Source organism: Atractosteus spatula, chromosome 26, assembly GCF_055471065.1.
Source record: "Atractosteus spatula isolate fAtrSpa1 chromosome 26, fAtrSpa1.hap1, whole genome shotgun sequence".
NCBI lineage: Eukaryota > Metazoa > Chordata > Actinopteri > Semionotiformes > Lepisosteidae > Atractosteus > Atractosteus spatula.
Genome location: NC_142731.1, coordinates 4,992,901 through 5,009,492, shown reverse-complemented (window position 1 = coordinate 5,009,492; position 16,592 = coordinate 4,992,901). Strand labels below are relative to the sequence as shown.

Sequence of the window (16,592 nt, the reverse complement as noted above, 5' to 3'; positions counted from 1 at the left end):
ACACTGCCTCCTCCCTGATCAGGACATTAAAAAAATATCTTTGTCGGTTGTGCCTTTTACAGTGCTGTCAACATTCTGAATAATTCTTAGGTTGGTACACTGCCTTGCTTATTAATGGTAAGACACTGTTTATGTGCTCTATACTGCAGTGCTATGTAAGTAGCTTGCACTATATTAATGCACTAAAGAGCAAAAGCATTAGGGAGTTTCTGAACAGACATTTTCAAAGCTACTCAGTCCAGGTGTACTGGGTGTTGTGCAACACAGATTCTGCTCCCCAATTCATTTCCTTAATGAAATACTTCTGAAGTTAGCAAGGGTTGCATATTCTCAGCCTAACCAGATATTGTAATAGGGAATGTGTTCAAATGCATCCTTACTGCAGTTTAATTGCACGGTCTGTAAACTTTATGCAAGTGTTTGGCAAGTAACATGAGGTATTAAAAAGGTCTCAAAGGCACAGACTTACCAGCTCTCTGTTCCTGGCCAGGTCCAGTGTTCTCAGCCTGTTTTCAAGAAAGTCCAGCTTGTTGTCCCATAGTGGTCGGCTCTGAACTCCTCCCAACAGACAGGAAACCCAAAACACGGATAATAGGGCAGCCAGCTTCATCCTGGACTGTGTCTAGGAGGAAGTCGTCTGTCACTCAATCAGCTTGGGCGACTGTCACCGTATTTCACTATATTTCCGATCTCTCACAGAAGGATCTTTAGCTGCTGTTAATGCTGCTAAAAGTATTGCTGCCGTTTAATAACCTGTTAATCCAAAGCTGGATTCCTGAATTCTTACCATCCGAGACAATTTTTGCTTATCAATCCTGCTTCTGCTTTTAAAGAAGGAGGCCCATACTGGTGCCACTTTTCAATTGTGGGATAACTGGATTTCATCTTATTTCAGGTTTTATTCATGGTATTCATAATTTTTTAAAAATATCCACCATGTTCGTTCCATGTGACAATTAAACAATAACATCCAGTTTATTGCAGGGGTAATGGTTAAATGGCATAATGCTGACTCCCTGTTTAAGGATACGTTTAAAATCCTGTGCAGTCTTAGCGTATCCCTGCTGATTGTGATGCCAAACAATCATTTTGAAAAGTTTCTTCTGGCGGGGAGCTCCATTTTCTACAGCACGTCTGCCACTGGATTCCTTTCTGGCATCCAGAGCTTCTGCGCTAAAACTAAAACAAATATTTTTTTTAAATGAATCCAACTTAACTCAAAAATAAAATTTGGGCATGCCTCCACTACATCTGTGCTAGTTGAGTGTGCATGCTGAATGTCCCAGAATCAGTTTAACACCTGAATTCGATAAGATTTAGCAGCAAGAAGAACAGATCTGACTTGAATTCTAACTCAGCCTCCAAAGGTCAGACGAGAGTATAAATCTTGGAGAGAACTGCTTAAGGCTAATGAGGACAGGTGAGGTGACAGTGAACGGCGAGGAGACTTTGCGTCAGTACATCCAGACACTTCAACCCGTTTTCTTTCCACAGATCTGCAGTACGTTTTATACATCGGTCATACTGTATATCCTACTCAGCTATATCCTCTTTATTTCGCAGTAATCTAGGTTACTCCCCTTTAGGAATACGACACACCTGTATTATAGTTAAATAAAAGAACATTTTAATCAACTGTACCCGCGTAATGAAAGATCTGCCGCACCTCATTAGCTAAATCAATTCTGTATATTATGTATAATTGCAAATGAATTATATGCGACCATTCACTGACCTGCAGACTGGTTCATTTAATAGGGATGTTTTTAAACGCTATTCATATTTCTTGTCAGTAAAAAGTAATTAACAATTTAATTATCCATATTATTTTTTCATATACCGACTAGTTATCCTTTCGGTTTTTTAGTACTGATCAAAGCAAAGGAATTCGCACTTGCGCGACAGTGCTTATCATTTTTCTGCCCACTTTGGGTAATATATTGATGATGAACTCGATATTTTATAATAAAAAGCAAATGCTAAACATACACTTGTAAGAAATCTTTAGAGAGTTTGCATAACTTATTAAATCTGAAAAGCATTCGTACGCGCCGACGTCCAAGGTGCAGTACTGTTATCTCCGTTATAACGAATAAATTGCATTGTTACTGTACACTACATCTATTCTTATCCATTGGACTGCTTGTCTTCTTTCAACTCCATCCAAAATAAGAATAAACAGCATGCGCACCTTTTGAACACGGGCGAAATTCCTTTGCAATGAAAACAATTACGATGCGACCTTAATTCCACAGCTCCAGTCATAAAAAAAAAGGCGAGAAAAAAATAGTTCATTCGTTTCTGCATGAATGCTATTAAAAAAAGTTTAATTTGTTTTAAAAAAAGGCGACTCTCTTTCATAAAAAATCTATCTATAGGCTTATCGGTGAGAAAAGCACCCCCACGTCCCTTACATATTTGTCTCCTGTAATACAGCGCTCTGTCATTATCGCCGTCTGCCGAGTTCTTACCTTCACGCGCTCTGGGCTCGGGCTCGGGCACGGCGAGTGGAGGAAGTCCAGCGCGAGCTACATGGCCGGCGCTGCGCGTCCCTTCCTTTTTATAAGCCGCTATGAACGCATGATGGACCGCGAGCGCCCGGCTGCTCCCCTCCTCCCCGTCCTCGCGGAGGCCGTTCTCGTTCACTCTTATCACTGCAGGTGACGGTGATGCGCGTGCCGTGGGGGAACCGGGGAAGGCAGACCCTCGCTCGTGCGCGATACCATTGTACCTGCCGCCGGTAGCCTGGTTGTTTAGGGCAAACGAGTTCCCCCTTTTTTGTCGTGGTCTTTTTCCGATGAAGCTGGCTTTTAGTGCAGCCCAGATAAGGTCAAGTTGGTGAGGTAAAGGTTTTTGAGTCCAGGTTAAAACCTCGATCGCATCTACCTTGCCTGTCCTATTTTTTTCTTCATCGATCAATTAATCAATCAGAAAAACAACGTGTCCGCAGTTAAAGTCGAGCCCACTGTATGAAAGCTACACAGAGTTGCTATACCCCTTGAAAAAGATGTAAATACCAATGTTATACTGTGACAGTAGTCATCCTTTAGTCCCTGAAGGTCATTTATGGGGGTACACCTACGATGTTTCTACCCGATGCTTTGATTGTTGCCTTTAATGAAAGCCGCTATATAAAACGAAGAGTATTGTTATACTAGTACAAATGACAAATGAGTCGTTGTTGAAAGTTGAATTATTCTCACCGTTATTCTCACGTGAGTTGTACCGTCTTACCCATGTCAGAGTTATGTTGGCCTCTAATAAAAACTTATCGATACTTTTATCGATGGGACCCAGTATTTTCCAAATCGGACAGACATGGAAATACACCGCACGCAGCATGCCAGCAATAACAGATCTCGATAGCTTCTGGAATATAGCGCGTCAATTCTGTCTCCACATGCAAAACGCCAGAAAAAAATGGACCAAATCTCTACCACAAGAAAACTGCGCAAAAAACAAACAAACAAACGCAACACAACTCTTGTGAGACGACGTGGGAGATCGGGAATTTAATCGAAAGCAGCCTTTTGGGAATGCACTGCCTTTTATGCACATTTTTAATCTAGTCGTTTGAAACCAACCAAACAAAGAAGATTTGTGTTACATTAGCTTTGTAAAAAAACAGCACAGAAAAACCTTCAGCAGAATCGATCGGGACTGCAAAGCTCTGCTTGAGGTACGTGTGCGTGGGCACCACCGTCACAGGCAGGAGGATCTCCGTCTACCTGGAATTCGAAATGACTTTTCTGTCGTGTCCAGCGGACGGTAGGAATGATGCGCCGCGACGACATTGAAAATGCGGACTCTCGAGATTGAATGACAGGAACCGGCCTTTTGTCTGACACACAGTCCGACTGCATCCCTTCGCGCACCTGAAGCCTTATTGAAGTAGCCCGTCACAATCTGCTGACAACATTAATTCATCCGCTCTGCCACAGCCGCGGACGCTGTTACTTTCAGGGGAGTTGGTAAAATGATTTGTGGGGATTTAGACACCGGTGATTCGAAACACTAGACTCTTAAAGCCCTGTGTTCCTTATTAGAAATGTAAACCACGGTTAAGCTTTCTAATAAAAAAAACAACTCGTGCAGAAGCTCATGCAAATAGCGACCAGTCCTGACTCTGGAGGAACGCTGTTGTTACAAGAAGGGTATAAACGACTATTTAAACTCCCTGAAGACTTATGCGTGTACACACTTCATACGTTTCAGTTTGTAATTGTCAGTAATAGCGAATTCACGTGAAACCCGACATAAATATAGGCCACGATTCTACACGGAAGAAAAGAGCTGTACATTTCTAAAAGTGTGCTCATAATTGTGCAAGGACGAAACAATAGTTATGTCAAACAGCATTGCAGACAAAAAAAAAATTCAAGAACTTCAGATATTCGAATTCAAACGATCACGTTAAAAGAAACCCATTTTCAGCAATTTCTAGCTCGTGTGGCCTGGTGCTGATTCGTGATCCCATCTAGGAGCAAGAAAACGAGTTTTATCCCATTTTAAACTTCACACTGAAGGCACGGCGCTCGGGACGATGGGTGTACAATGTGGTATCGTCACACAGAATACGTTTTACAGCATACAACAACGAGGCTGATGGCCAATTTTATTCTTATTTTCGACGTTCGTTCCATTATGGTCCCACATTTAAAAGAACACAAAACAGAAAACACGTTGTAAGATTTTCAACTGTATGCCTTTAAGCAATCACCGCAAAATGTCTAAACTAAGGCGACCTCTTGTGGCTACAGTTAATTTACAACTGTTAGCTGTTGCTCAGCAGAAACGTTCAGTTCAGTTTGTCATATGCACAAGTGCAATGAAATGTTTATTTGCATATAAGCTACCATACAAAGACATTAAGAAAACACCAAGCAAGCACAGAACAGCAGCAGCAACAACAACAAAGTTAAATGACAGCACAAGAGATGTGCAAAAAAAGTAGTGCAAACGATGCATTATGGTCTTAACTAGTGCGCGAAATGGTAAGCGTGGACAATTTATCGAATCGATGTGATGGTTTGGAGTAAAGACTAAGTAGAATGTTCGGACTTTTTCCACCCCGACGAAAAACTACATAACCCACAATTCATAGCGCCACGAAGAAGTTTGGGACTTGATGTTGAGCAGGTGACTAAGGCGGTCTGCCAATGAGAGCGTAGTATTATGTCAGGTGGTTAGGTAACCGGTAGGTCAAATATAGCTGTCGGGAAGCCTGCCGTGTTGGACGAACGTTGTTATCAACGATAATGTGCAATTAAAAGGCGAAATAATGTTAATATAGCTCTTCACGTGACAGGTTTTTAAGCTACGGTACGGTAAATGCACCATTATACTTTTACGTATCACATAGTAGTTCTGTTAAGTAACACAGACGTGTTCAAGTCTTTAGAAAACCCATCTTGGAAATTCAATGTTCAATATTTATAAACCTAAAAATCGAATTTTTGCAACCGATCTCTTTCCTCAATTTTATGTAAAGCCTGGTTTCTTTGCAATGCGCTACTTAAACCCGGTGTATACTGGTTGTATTTGCTGAAGGATAGACGTCAGGCTGAAAACGTTCTAAAGTCCGACTAAATCCTGTGTTTTTACCCCACAACTTTTAAAGCATACGACGAATGCTATTGAAATGTAAAACAGCATCCAGGAGTTAAAGTCTCTTTACGTGACTGTTAATCTGCCAAAGAATTAGCTGTGACGACGCGTATGCATATTTAATTGTTATTGCAGCGGCCATAGGGAAATGGGTAGTTTTTTTAAAAGTGTGAAATTACAAAAAACGCTTAGAATAGTTTTCTGCTAGAGCTGTAGTTGAGTTATACTGTTCGTCCTGCTTGGTTCCACAATTTTCATAACGTTCCTGTTCACTCAAACAGTAACAGGGTGGTTAAAACCAAAAAAAATGTAGATCTCCTTCGTCATCTGGTCCTCTCTCTCCACTGTTTAAACAGTCATGATGCAGACAAGTATCCCCAAGTCACTGGTTTTATTCTGGAACAAAGCAAACTGGTGGTAGACTACCGTGTTGACCCGAAACATCTTAAAACCTGCCTCGTTTTGTTAAATTGATGCTATACCTGTAATGGGATCATGTCCATTTCTAAAAACAGCGATATTCCCAAATTCCATTGGGAATAAAATGGTGATGCTGTAATAACAGCAGGGGCAGTATGACTTCGAAACAGATAAGGGTCCAGCAGTCCTTGTTCAGTTTGCACTGTTTGTCTCCGGGTTGGGAGATTCCAGTCTGTTGTCTCACTGGCTGGGTGTTGGTTTGGACTGGTTTCTGCTTGAGATCGCTTGTCTGAAGAGCTTGTTGTTCCTCTCCCAGGCAGCCCCAGCATGTCCATGTTCAGCACCGGCGTCCTGGTCCTGACCTCGCCCCTCCACGCCCTCCCCCTGCGCATCGCGCCGGTGCTCAGCTCGGCAGCGCAGCTGGTGGAGCGGACGCTGTACGTCCACCTGCACCCGGGGCTCAACTTGGGCAGCGCGGCGCAGGCCCGGCCCGTCTGCATCCCGGCCGGGTGCGACCTCTCGGGCCTCATCACCCGGCTGTACAGCAACGCGGCCCACGTGTGCGGCCACCTGGACGTGCGCGTGCTGCTGACCCACGTCCGGAACCACGGGCTGGGGGTCAACCCCTTCCCCCGGCCGCAGGCCCTGGCCCACCGCCCCGAGGTGGTACTGACCGACTTCGCCCTGCCGGACCCCGGCCAGCCCGGCCCGGCGCGCCAGAGCCTGCGGACGTACGCGCTGAGCTGCTACGCCTGCACGCCCAGCCTGACCTCCGTGCTGCTGGACCCCCAGCTGGACGTGGCTGCAGAGGACTGCGCTGGGGGGCCGGCGGAGCTTCTGGAGACCTACAGCGACGTGGTGGTCGGGGGCACCTTCGACAGGCTCCACGGGGCCCACAAGACCCTTCTCAACTTCTCCTGCCTGCTGGCGGACAAGCGCTTCCTGATAGGCGTCTCCGATCGGGAGCTGCTGAAGGGTGAGTCTGACGCTCTGTCCCCCTTTAACTCCGTGATCTCCTCACACGCGGCCTCCCCGTTTCCTTTATTGACTGCTGAGCAAGTGCTCTTTGGTTGTAGAGACTGGTCAGGGTGGTCTTGTCTTAGAGTCCAGGACAGGCCTTCCAGTCTTGCTCACTCGAGGAGGAACAGCTCCATGCAGCTGTATGGGAGATCAGATTACAAGTTAGAAATTGCTGTTGACTTCTGCAAGAGCATGAGTCAGTAGTGAAACCTGTTGTGGATCGAGCTGCGATGCAATGGGAGTCTCCCCCCTCCCCCCCCCCCCTTTCCTTGTTGCTTGAAAGAGCCAGCAGGATGGCAGAGCCCCCCTGTACCCCTGTACTTGCTGTCTGTCTCTCCAGACAAAGTGCTGAAGGAGCTGATCGAGCCCTACGCCCAGCGAGTCCAGAAGCTGCGCGAATTCCTGCAGGACGTCAAGCCCTCCCTTCAGGTTGAGATCGTGCCGCTGGCGGACCCCTACGGCCCCTCCATTACCGACCCCCGCCTGCAGTGCATTGTGGTCAGCGAGGAGACCAGGAAAGGAGGGGAGGCGGTCAACAGGAAGCGGCTGGAGAATGTAACTTTCGCCTCATGCACGGGCAACTGAAAAAAACAAACAATAGTCAACAGCAGGCATTCTGGGATCTGCTTTCATCCCGTATGTTAAGATGCAGCCTGGTCTGTGTCCAGCTCAGGCAGCTCTCTAGCCTTCTCAGCACAGTATGCTTTGCCACCACATGCCTGTGAGAGCAGCAATCCCTTGTGCCTAGGACTGTACCAGTGATATTGTCTGTGTGTGTGGTTGTTAACAGGGCCTCCCCAAGCTCGTCCTGCATGAGATCCAGCTGATCAAAGATGCTCATCACAGTGACACGGAGGAGGAGAAGATCAGCTCTTCCAGCCTTCGCACACGTCTGCTGGGGACCCTTCTCTCTCCGCCCAAGGTGAAGACAAGCCCTTGTCCTAAAGTTGAGATAGTCCGTAGAGTATAGAAGCTAGAATGAATTGAGACGGTGTCATCCTGCTGTGGCAGATGTGGAGTTCCTTTCCACTTCTCGGTGCTTAAAACATCTGTTTGTCAACAGTTGAGATAGGCAAGTTAGCTTTACTGATTCCAGTAGTTGTGAGTAGTGGCACTTTTCTTAATAGTGTTAATCATGATTTGCCAGATAACATGGTATTAATCCCAGAGATGTGGCTGTATTCTGTTCTGTGGGATGATCTATCCTCCCAGAACTAACCCCCTTAATTCAGCTGCTGAAGAAATGTCTAATTTTTGCACTGATCTGCAGTGGGGCTGCTGGCACATCATAGCTGTTGCACATCCTCTAGGCTGGTGCTGTGTTTCAGTGGTGAATGAGGAGGGTTCCTTCCTATATGTAAAGTGGTTTGGGACCCTTTGTGATGAAAAGTGCAGTAAAAATGCGAGCACTTCTTCTTATAAAATGACATTCGGTACAAAGTCCATGTTTTCTCAGAATCACAGGCCAACCCGATGAGCTAATGTTTAGCTGGGCTCTTGGGATAGAAGTGTTTTTTTATTTCCTCAGTTCTGTGTTAGAAAGGTTGGTGTGGAAGGGAGGGGGGCGTTGTGTGTTCAGGGGGAGTCAGCTTGTTGGTATGGTTTCTTTCCTTCATTTTTGACTGCTTTTTCATTTCATTCCCATGATTCATAATACCCTTGATGTCCAGCCAGGAGCTGGTAGTTGAAACGTGCAGCAGTGTGAAAAGAAGTAGTTAGTCTTTCACTTGTGTGCGCTTGTGTTTAGCACAGGGCACAAGACAGGACTGCACACTGGAAGGGGCACCAGTCTGTCCCAGTACACCCACACAACACAGAGGCAATTTAGAGACATCAGTTACGTTAGCCACATCTTTGGAATGTGGGAGGAAACCAGATTCCATCCTAGTCCACAATCAAAGTCAGAGCCCGTTAATTGTGATGCAGCAGAGCTAATCAACATGCTACCCTGCTTTTCTTCTGTATACCTATTGCAATAAGCAGCTGTCATCTCCTTCACTTCATTTTTGTCCAATCTGTCCTATTGGCTTGAGCTGTAAGCTGTCTGGCTTTGTCTGTCCCTTAGCAGTTGCTGTATGAAAGAACAGAAAGATACAGGAACTGAGTAATTTTTAGGCACACACATTTATACAATGCAATGTACAATTAAGTGCAGTTAGGATTCGTTAAATTTAGCCCTTAAATTTAATTGTAGCTATTTCTTAAAAACTAGGAACTGCACAGCGAACCAATAACTGCATACATATTGTAATAGGTTGTCTCTACTGTGACACTCATACTCATAAGCTGATTGCAGTGTTTATTAAAAACTAATATATTGCCTAATACAGCAAGACTGTATTAGCTGTTCTAATAAAATTTGCAGTCTCCAGCAATCACAGCTTAATCTTGGCTGTAGTCTCACTTTGGAGTATAACCTTTTTTGATTCATTTGTATTTTGAGGCTTGAAAGAAGCAGTTAGAAAACGGATGGATGTATTTTGAAATCATTAGGTGGAGAAATGCAAAATGTATTTAAAAGCCGCTTATGTACAAGGCCTCTGCTGTTCCTTTTCCAGCTCCTCAAGTGGTTGTGCTGTTACAATCAAAGCAGAACTTTGTATGTTTCATCTTCATCTAATTCCTCAGGCACATTGAAACACACATCCTCTTGCATTTTGAACCAGACGTCTGCTGTTTCCATGCCTGACCCGAAATGTCCCAACGTATATCCTGTGACAAATCAGTGTTATTGTTACACGCTGTACGAATGAGCTGCTGTCTGTCAGTTAGGTGCCAGGCTGTGTGTGTCCTTGAGACCAGGCTGTAAATCAAGACCTTGTCTGCTTTATAGATTAGATTTTCTTTGAGTTGGTATTTTGTCTGAATTCTAGCACAGGACAAAACGCCTCTTCACTTTCTTATCTCCCTGGATTAGAACATGTTGATTGGGTCGTCACACAACAAAAGATAACACCTCGCTTGCTGGAGAATCTGCCCTATGTGAAATGAGCAAAGTGTTTTTTTCTAAAAAATGATTCTTCATAAGTAGAATGATCCTGTCGTGTTTTACTGTGTGTACTGATTTAATAAAACTGTGAAACACTTCCAGATTGTTACATTTCTTAAAACAAAAGAGCACTAGACCGTCTTTATCTGAAGCCTGATTTCTGACAGAAGAGTGACACTGATTATGATTTATGCATTTAATAAGATAATGACAGGACCTCTATGCATTGCATCCAAACTGAACATGTGCTTACTGTTAGGCAACAAAGGAAAATATTTTTGTTTTTCCTTTTGTTCCAAGTGGGACAGAATGTCCCACAGTGTATTTCAGGATCACACAGACCTTTTTATATCAAAGAAAGCCATGAAGTGGTAGTGACCTCTGTGCTAATTTTTGTGAGCTACAGACTCTTGGGTGGGTTATCAAGTTTTGTTTATGTGCTTTTTTCACACAGTCCCCTTTGCAAAAGGTGAAGCATGTGAGCTCCTTGCTATCAAAATAGCAGCATGTGAGCCTGAATTCAAATCAGGAAGTCCTCAATGCAGTGGCCCAGTGAGACCTTGACTGTATCGGAATTTCCCAAAACATAGACCCTTGGCCAGATATTTACTGAAATCGGAGTGCTTGCTTTGCTGCACAAATCAGTCCAGTGATTGCCGGCAATCAGGTTATGTGGTCTGGTCACCAGCACAGCCTGCGAAGAGATTTTTTCCTAAAGAGTACATTGCTGCCTCGCAGTGCTGGGGACCTGGATTCTATTCTGAACCGGGGGGGTGCTGTATGTGTGGAGTTTGCATGGTCTCCCTGTGTTCACAGGGTTTCCCCCGGGTGCTCCGGTTTCCTCCCCAGTTCAAAGACTTGCTGGAAGGTTAATTGGCTTCTGGGGAAAACTGGTCCTGGTGTGTGTGTGTGCCGTGGTGTCCTGTCCAGGGTGTGTACCCTGCCTTGCACCCGTTGCTTGCTGGGATAGGCACCAGCTCCCCCACTTGAAAGAAGCAGTTAGAACGTGGGTGGAGTGCCGAATACAAGAACACCAGATCAATTTATGGAATTAAAATGACAGGTTTCTAATTGATTAAGAAATAAATCAAACCCTGTTTGTTACAGTGGGCTTTAAGATCTGGATTTTGCATCAGGAGCACGGTGCAGTACAGTCTTTGCTTTTGATAATGCCAGTGGCTTCATGGAGCATTTTCATTTCCTTAACTGAACATTTTTTGTCCCAATAATTGATTTGACTAAACTTCCATTGTTTTGGATCATTGTTTAGACGTTTGAAGAATTTGGTATACTTGTAAGAATATAGTAATTCTAAATCTGCTAATTTATATAAGAAAGCTGGCAAATGAGAGAGCCCATCTGCCTGTCTTGCTTATTTAGTTGCTCGTAGCCTATTGATCCTAAGATGTTATCCTGCCATTTCTTGATAATTCAACATCAGGGTCACTCAATCAACAATCAGCAACAAGTAAAAAGTAACTCCATGCTAAAATAGCTTTCTGCTTATTAGCGTGGAATAGTTTTTACTTGTTCCATTGCAGTTCACTCTCTGACTCAACTTCCCTCTCAAACAACAAATGCTGCCACATTCTTTTGCTTCCTTTCTCTTATTTTACAGAAACAGTATAGTCTTATAATTTCAACCAATTTATGAATTTTATTCTTAAGGTCCATTTTCAAAACTCACTGAAGTATTTGGTATGGTATGTGTTAAACAATACCTCTTTCCTGTCTGTGTCCCGTGTAATGCTGTGTCCCTCTCTTTCCTGTCTGTCCTGCAGGAAAATCCGCACATTCCTCCCTTTCCCTATGTGATTGGGCTGACGGGGGGCAGCGGGAGTGGGAAGAGCTCGATCGCGCGGCGGCTGGAGGGTCTTGGGGCCGTTTGGATCGACAGCGACCGGCTGGGACACGAGACGTACCAGCCTGGGGCACCAGCTTACCACAGGGTCCTGCAGGAGTTTGGCCCAGGTTCGTCAGACCCTCTGCTGTCGGCCATTCTTCATGATAACACTGAAATATACTGCAGCGTCCCTACTGTACCTCTTGCACTGGTATTACAGTACTGCAGCGTCCCTACTGTACCTCTTGCACTGGTATTACAGTACGGCAGCGTCCCTACTGTACCTCTTGCACTGGTATTACAGTACGGCAGCGTCCCTACTGTACTTCTTGCACTGGTATTACAGTACGGCAGCGTCCCTACTGTACTTCTTACACTGGTATTACAGTACGGCAGCGTCCCTACTGTACCTCTTGCACTGGTATTACAGTACGGCAGCGTCCCTACTGTACTTCTTGCACTGGTATTACAGTACGGCAGCGTCCCTACTGTACTTCTTACACTGGTATTACAGTACGGCAGCGTCCCTACTGTACCTCTTGCACTGGTATTACAGTACGGCAGCGTCCCTACTGTACTTCTTACACTGGTATTACAGTACGGCAGCGTCCCTACTGTACCTCTTACACTGGTATTACAGTACTGCAGCGTCCCTACTGTACCTCTTGCACTGGTATTACAGTACTGCAGCGTCCCTACTGTACCTCTTACACTGGTATTACAGTACGGCAGCGTCCCTACTGTACCTCTTGCACTGGTATTACAGTACTGCAGCGTCCCTACTGTACCTGTTACTGTGCTCTTCTCACATCCCCACCCAGACAGCCTCCTAATTTTGTTCTAATTATTCATTCTTTGATGTTTTGCTTTATCAACCAACCCTGAAAATTCAGTTTTTGTCTTTTACCTCTCGATTTCAACTAGACGTGCTGAGACGTTGATACGTGTCAGGTGAGCCGAACCGGTGTCCTGTTGTTCTGCATTGTGAAATTTGTTCCCCCATTCCAGACATTCGGAATGAAGATGGCACAATCGACCGGCGCGCTCTTGGCAGGAAGGTCTTTGGGAATAAGGTACAGTTAGAGGGTCTGTCAGCCTTTATTATTAAGCCCTTGTTATGTGGTTTCATGAGCAGGGGAGTGTTCTTTCCTATTAAAATCGGAATTTTTCATTTCTCCTGCTGAAGGAAAAGCTGAAATGCCTGACAGACATTGTGTGGCCCGAGATAGCTCTCCTAGTCAAGAAACAAATCAGAGATGCTGGAGAGAAGGGTATGTATCGATGTTATTAATTTGTTACTTCACAGTGAAATCATTTTCTTCAGGATTTTACTAATCTCCTTCTGTTAATACACCCCTCATGATAGTTGTGGTCTTAAGCCATTCTTTTTTTTTTGCAATGGACACAACAAGATTTGTTGTGTGTACGTGTTTTCTACTTGAGGGATACATATATGGTACTATAGTTCATTTGATACATAGGTTTGGTTTTTCTGCATTAATCAGAGAAAGTTGTTCAAAGTAGTAAGATAAAAGTCAGTAGGAGTAACATGGAATCACAGAAGATACAATTTTTGCGACTGCTTAATTTATTGATTAAAAGTACACTCGTGGAACTTGATTATACTGCATGTGCAGTGACAGTACTTGTCGGAGTTCGGATTCAGATCCCTGTTGTAGACGCTAAGTCTCCTGAGTGCTCCTGTCCTATCCTGATCCTGAATGTGAATCCAGGAGATATCGGAGCCTGTGGTGTCAAATTTAAGATGAATGGGTGAGGCAGCTGTGCGCTGGTTATCTGGCTGTAATAAGAGGACGAATGCAAAGAGACACAAAACTGAGAGAATCTCTAGACGTGAGGGGCTCAGATGAGATGCACGTTTCTCATTGCTGTTGCCACTGGGCTTTTGCTCCTGGCAGGTAAGACGGTGTGTGTGGTCGACGCTGCGGTGCTGCTGGAGGCTGGCTGGACAGACCTGGTGCATGAGGTGTGGGTCACCATCATCCCAGAGGAGGAGGTAGGTGGCTGGATACCATGTACGATCTGGGATTAGGGATCATTCTTCCACAAGAGAGCCCCGTGAAAAGCATTTGACGTTTACTGCAAAGGATTCAGTCCTGTCTCTCGCACCACGCCCATTGTTCCTCAGCATTGTCCACAGGAACGTAAGGAAAGCTACAGGGGGCTCCTGTCTGGCCCAGCCAGGGCTGGGAGCCCCAGTCTTGATGTTACTGGTCTCTGTCTGGGGCAAGTCGTCCCTGCCCAGCTGTGAACTGGGTTCCTCCAAGCAGCGGTGAACAATTCATAAATCGCCACTGGGATGAGGTTCCCAGGATCCTCTTGTCTTGCCAGCAAGTGACTCATGTGACTTGCTGGGTGCCCTCAGGCTTGCAGTGACATCATTGGCAAATGCGCTGCTCCTCCAATCAGCATGAGCTCTCCTGTAAAGCACTGTGGGGCTGTCGCCACGCCTGTGCAGGTGGGTAAAACTTGCACAGAGGAGCACGTCAGCATGTCTCAAGACATACAGGAGCTGCAGCCGTACACTCCAGTCACATACAACCACCTATACCATATAAGTTGTAAAAATAAAGAAAAGATGTTGGTACCAGATTTAAAAATAAACCTGCACGACAGGATGCCACCCAGGAATCCTGTTTAGACCCTTTGGGAGCTCTCCCAGGGCCGCCAGTGGGCCAGGGTTGGGCAGGGTTGCAGCTTTCGGTTGCTCGTCCTCCGCCCAGAGCTCAGCGGTCTCATTTCCCCGCAGGCTGTCGCCCGCATCATGCGGCGGGACGGGGCGAGCGAGGAGGATGCGCGGAGGAGGCTGGCGAGCCAGTGGACCAACGCCCAGCAGGTGGAGTGCGCGAACGTGGTGCTGTGCACACTGTGGGAGCCAGAGGTGACGCAGAGACAGGTGAGGGCATGAGCCGGACAGGTGTGACGCCTGTGCAGGTGGCGTCAGATTGTGTTGACTGTTCTTGTGCTTGTGGAGCACCAGTATCGTGATCTGGCTCTCACACGGCACAGATTCGGCACCATTACTGCTACCTGGATTTGAGTGAGTGCACAGGCCGACAGGCACACAAGATGTAGATGCCTCAGGGTGTCAGATGCTAAGAAAGGGATATTTCCACACTGGAAACTAAAAGGGCAGAGGGAAAAAGAACACAGTGCATTTAGGTGCACATCTGAATATATCTGAAGAGGCTCCACAAAGGAAAGGTTGTGTTTTGTCCTCTTTCTTATTATGTGTCAGCTTGGAAATGAGAGGAAAAACCTCTGCTTATTTCCTTACCAACTTGCAGACAGAGTGAGCAGAGCTGAGTCATCAGAAGACCCCTCTAGCGCTGCCAAGCTTTTTTGTGTAAGGGCATCTGCTCAGCAAATAACGTTTTCAGTTCTCTCTCCGCTCTGTGAAAACCAAGGGTTGGGGATTTCCCTCTTCACTGCTTGAGCCCAGCGAAGTCCTGGTATTTCTTTTTCGGCACTGTGACCCCCACATTCTGACTGTGTGACTGACTCCGGATCAAGGGGTCGGAGTGCTGTGACCGACGCCCCAGAGCGCTTCCCTGTGCATCACATACTGAACTGTGATTAAAAAAAAATACCAAGGGCTTTTTCCTGAATGTGCATCACATCTCCTATATGTTTCAAACTCCTGATTCATTTTTTTTCCAGGTGCAGAAAGCCTGGGATCTTCTCCAAGAGAGAATAAGCCAAAGGAGGCGAAATCTCAGCTCCTCTTTATAAGCAGCACAAAGTCGAACTACCAAACTGAGACACAGACCGAGAGATTGTGTCATGCTGGGCCAGTATTAGCCCTGCTTCTTCCAACACAGTGCCTGTAATGTAAATCAGAAGCTGAGTATTTTTGGTAATATGCAGTATTTATTAATGTTACAGCTGCAATGAGAGAGTGCATTGTACAGAAGACTAATCCCCACGTCAGGCCAGAGAATTGGTACATCCGATGCTGGAAGACTTTGTCAGATTGTATTTTAACTATTTAATCCTCTTGTAAAACCCCGCTTTTCAAATGATGCATATTAACATAAGTAAAAATTCAATATCGTGTATAGTGATTTTGAAGTGACGCAAGTCAAATTCACTTCATTGCATTACTGAAGACCAAAATGTATAGATTTATTTTTAATGTTCTAGGTATTAGACCTTAGAGGCATTTTTGTTGATTTTGTTTTAAATTGGAGGACAAAGTTTGAGGCTGAAAATGTAACAGAATCAGGATTGTGATTTCCAGCTGTACGAGTTCTGAAAACTTTCAAAATAAAGTCGAAAACGAGGGGAAAGCGAGCTCAACTCTCTCGTGCAGTCCCTGGCTCGGGCAGATGATGAATGATCAAAAAGATTTTTTCATGGCCAAAATGGGCACGCTCTAAAAAAGTACAACTCTCTCACACGATATGAAGAGACAATTCCTGTATCAGGCCCTGCATGATGTTATGCACGGATGTAACATTAATTCAGAAGGCACTTGGAGGTCAGAGGTGCAAACTACACCTGTTCATTGCAGTTCGACATACTGGCCACACGGTGGCGCCTTTAACCACCGCTGAACAGCAATCTATTGGAAATTATTGGAAATAAAGCACGTTTCAGTACTAACCACATAGAGATACGGAGAAATTCGGGAAGTATGTTAGAGAAATGTTAGTGAGTATATTTAGGATAACTGCTGGGTCTAAAAATGAT

General features: G+C 45.1%; 1 protein-coding gene across 3 annotated transcripts; it reads left to right on the top strand.

The window, feature by feature from the left end:
- Positions 1–5,189: 5,189 nt before the first annotated feature.
- On the top strand, positions 5,190–16,179 carry coasy (Coenzyme A synthase). Of its 3 annotated transcripts, none has more exons than XM_088906496.1 (10): positions 5,190–5,322; positions 6,344–7,003; positions 7,388–7,476; positions 7,838–7,969; positions 11,818–12,007; positions 12,888–12,952; positions 13,066–13,150; positions 13,799–13,896; positions 14,650–14,796; positions 15,561–16,179. In XM_088906496.1, the coding sequence occupies exons 2-10, from the start codon at positions 6,355–6,357 to the stop codon at positions 15,630–15,632; spliced, it is 1,527 nt and encodes a 508-aa protein (XP_088762622.1). In that variant the 5' UTR covers positions 5,190–5,322; positions 6,344–6,354; the 3' UTR covers positions 15,633–16,179. The 3 variants fall into 3 exon arrangements, with proteins under 3 accessions (XP_088762622.1, XP_088762620.1, XP_088762621.1); XM_088906494.1 differs by having other exon boundaries at positions 7,388–7,602; XM_088906495.1 differs by having other exon boundaries at positions 5,205–5,322; positions 6,348–7,003; positions 7,388–7,602.
- The last annotated feature ends 413 nt before the right edge of the window (positions 16,180–16,592 follow it).

What these genes read in the sequence shown, in the direction of transcription:
- coasy (XM_088906494.1), top strand. Translation starts at nt 6,355, where the DNA reads ATGTCCATGTTCAGCACCGGCGTCCTGGTCCTGACCTCGCCCCTCCAC. An exon ending in CGATCGGGAGCTGCTGAAGG is followed by an intron (nt 7,004 to 7,387) that starts GTGAGTCTGACG and finishes CTGTCTCTCCAG; the next exon opens with ACAAAGTGCTGAAGGAGCTG. An exon ending in CAGAGGTGACGCAGAGACAG is followed by an intron (nt 14,797 to 15,560) that starts GTGAGGGCATGA and finishes TTTTTTTTCCAG; the next exon opens with GTGCAGAAAGCCTGGGATCT.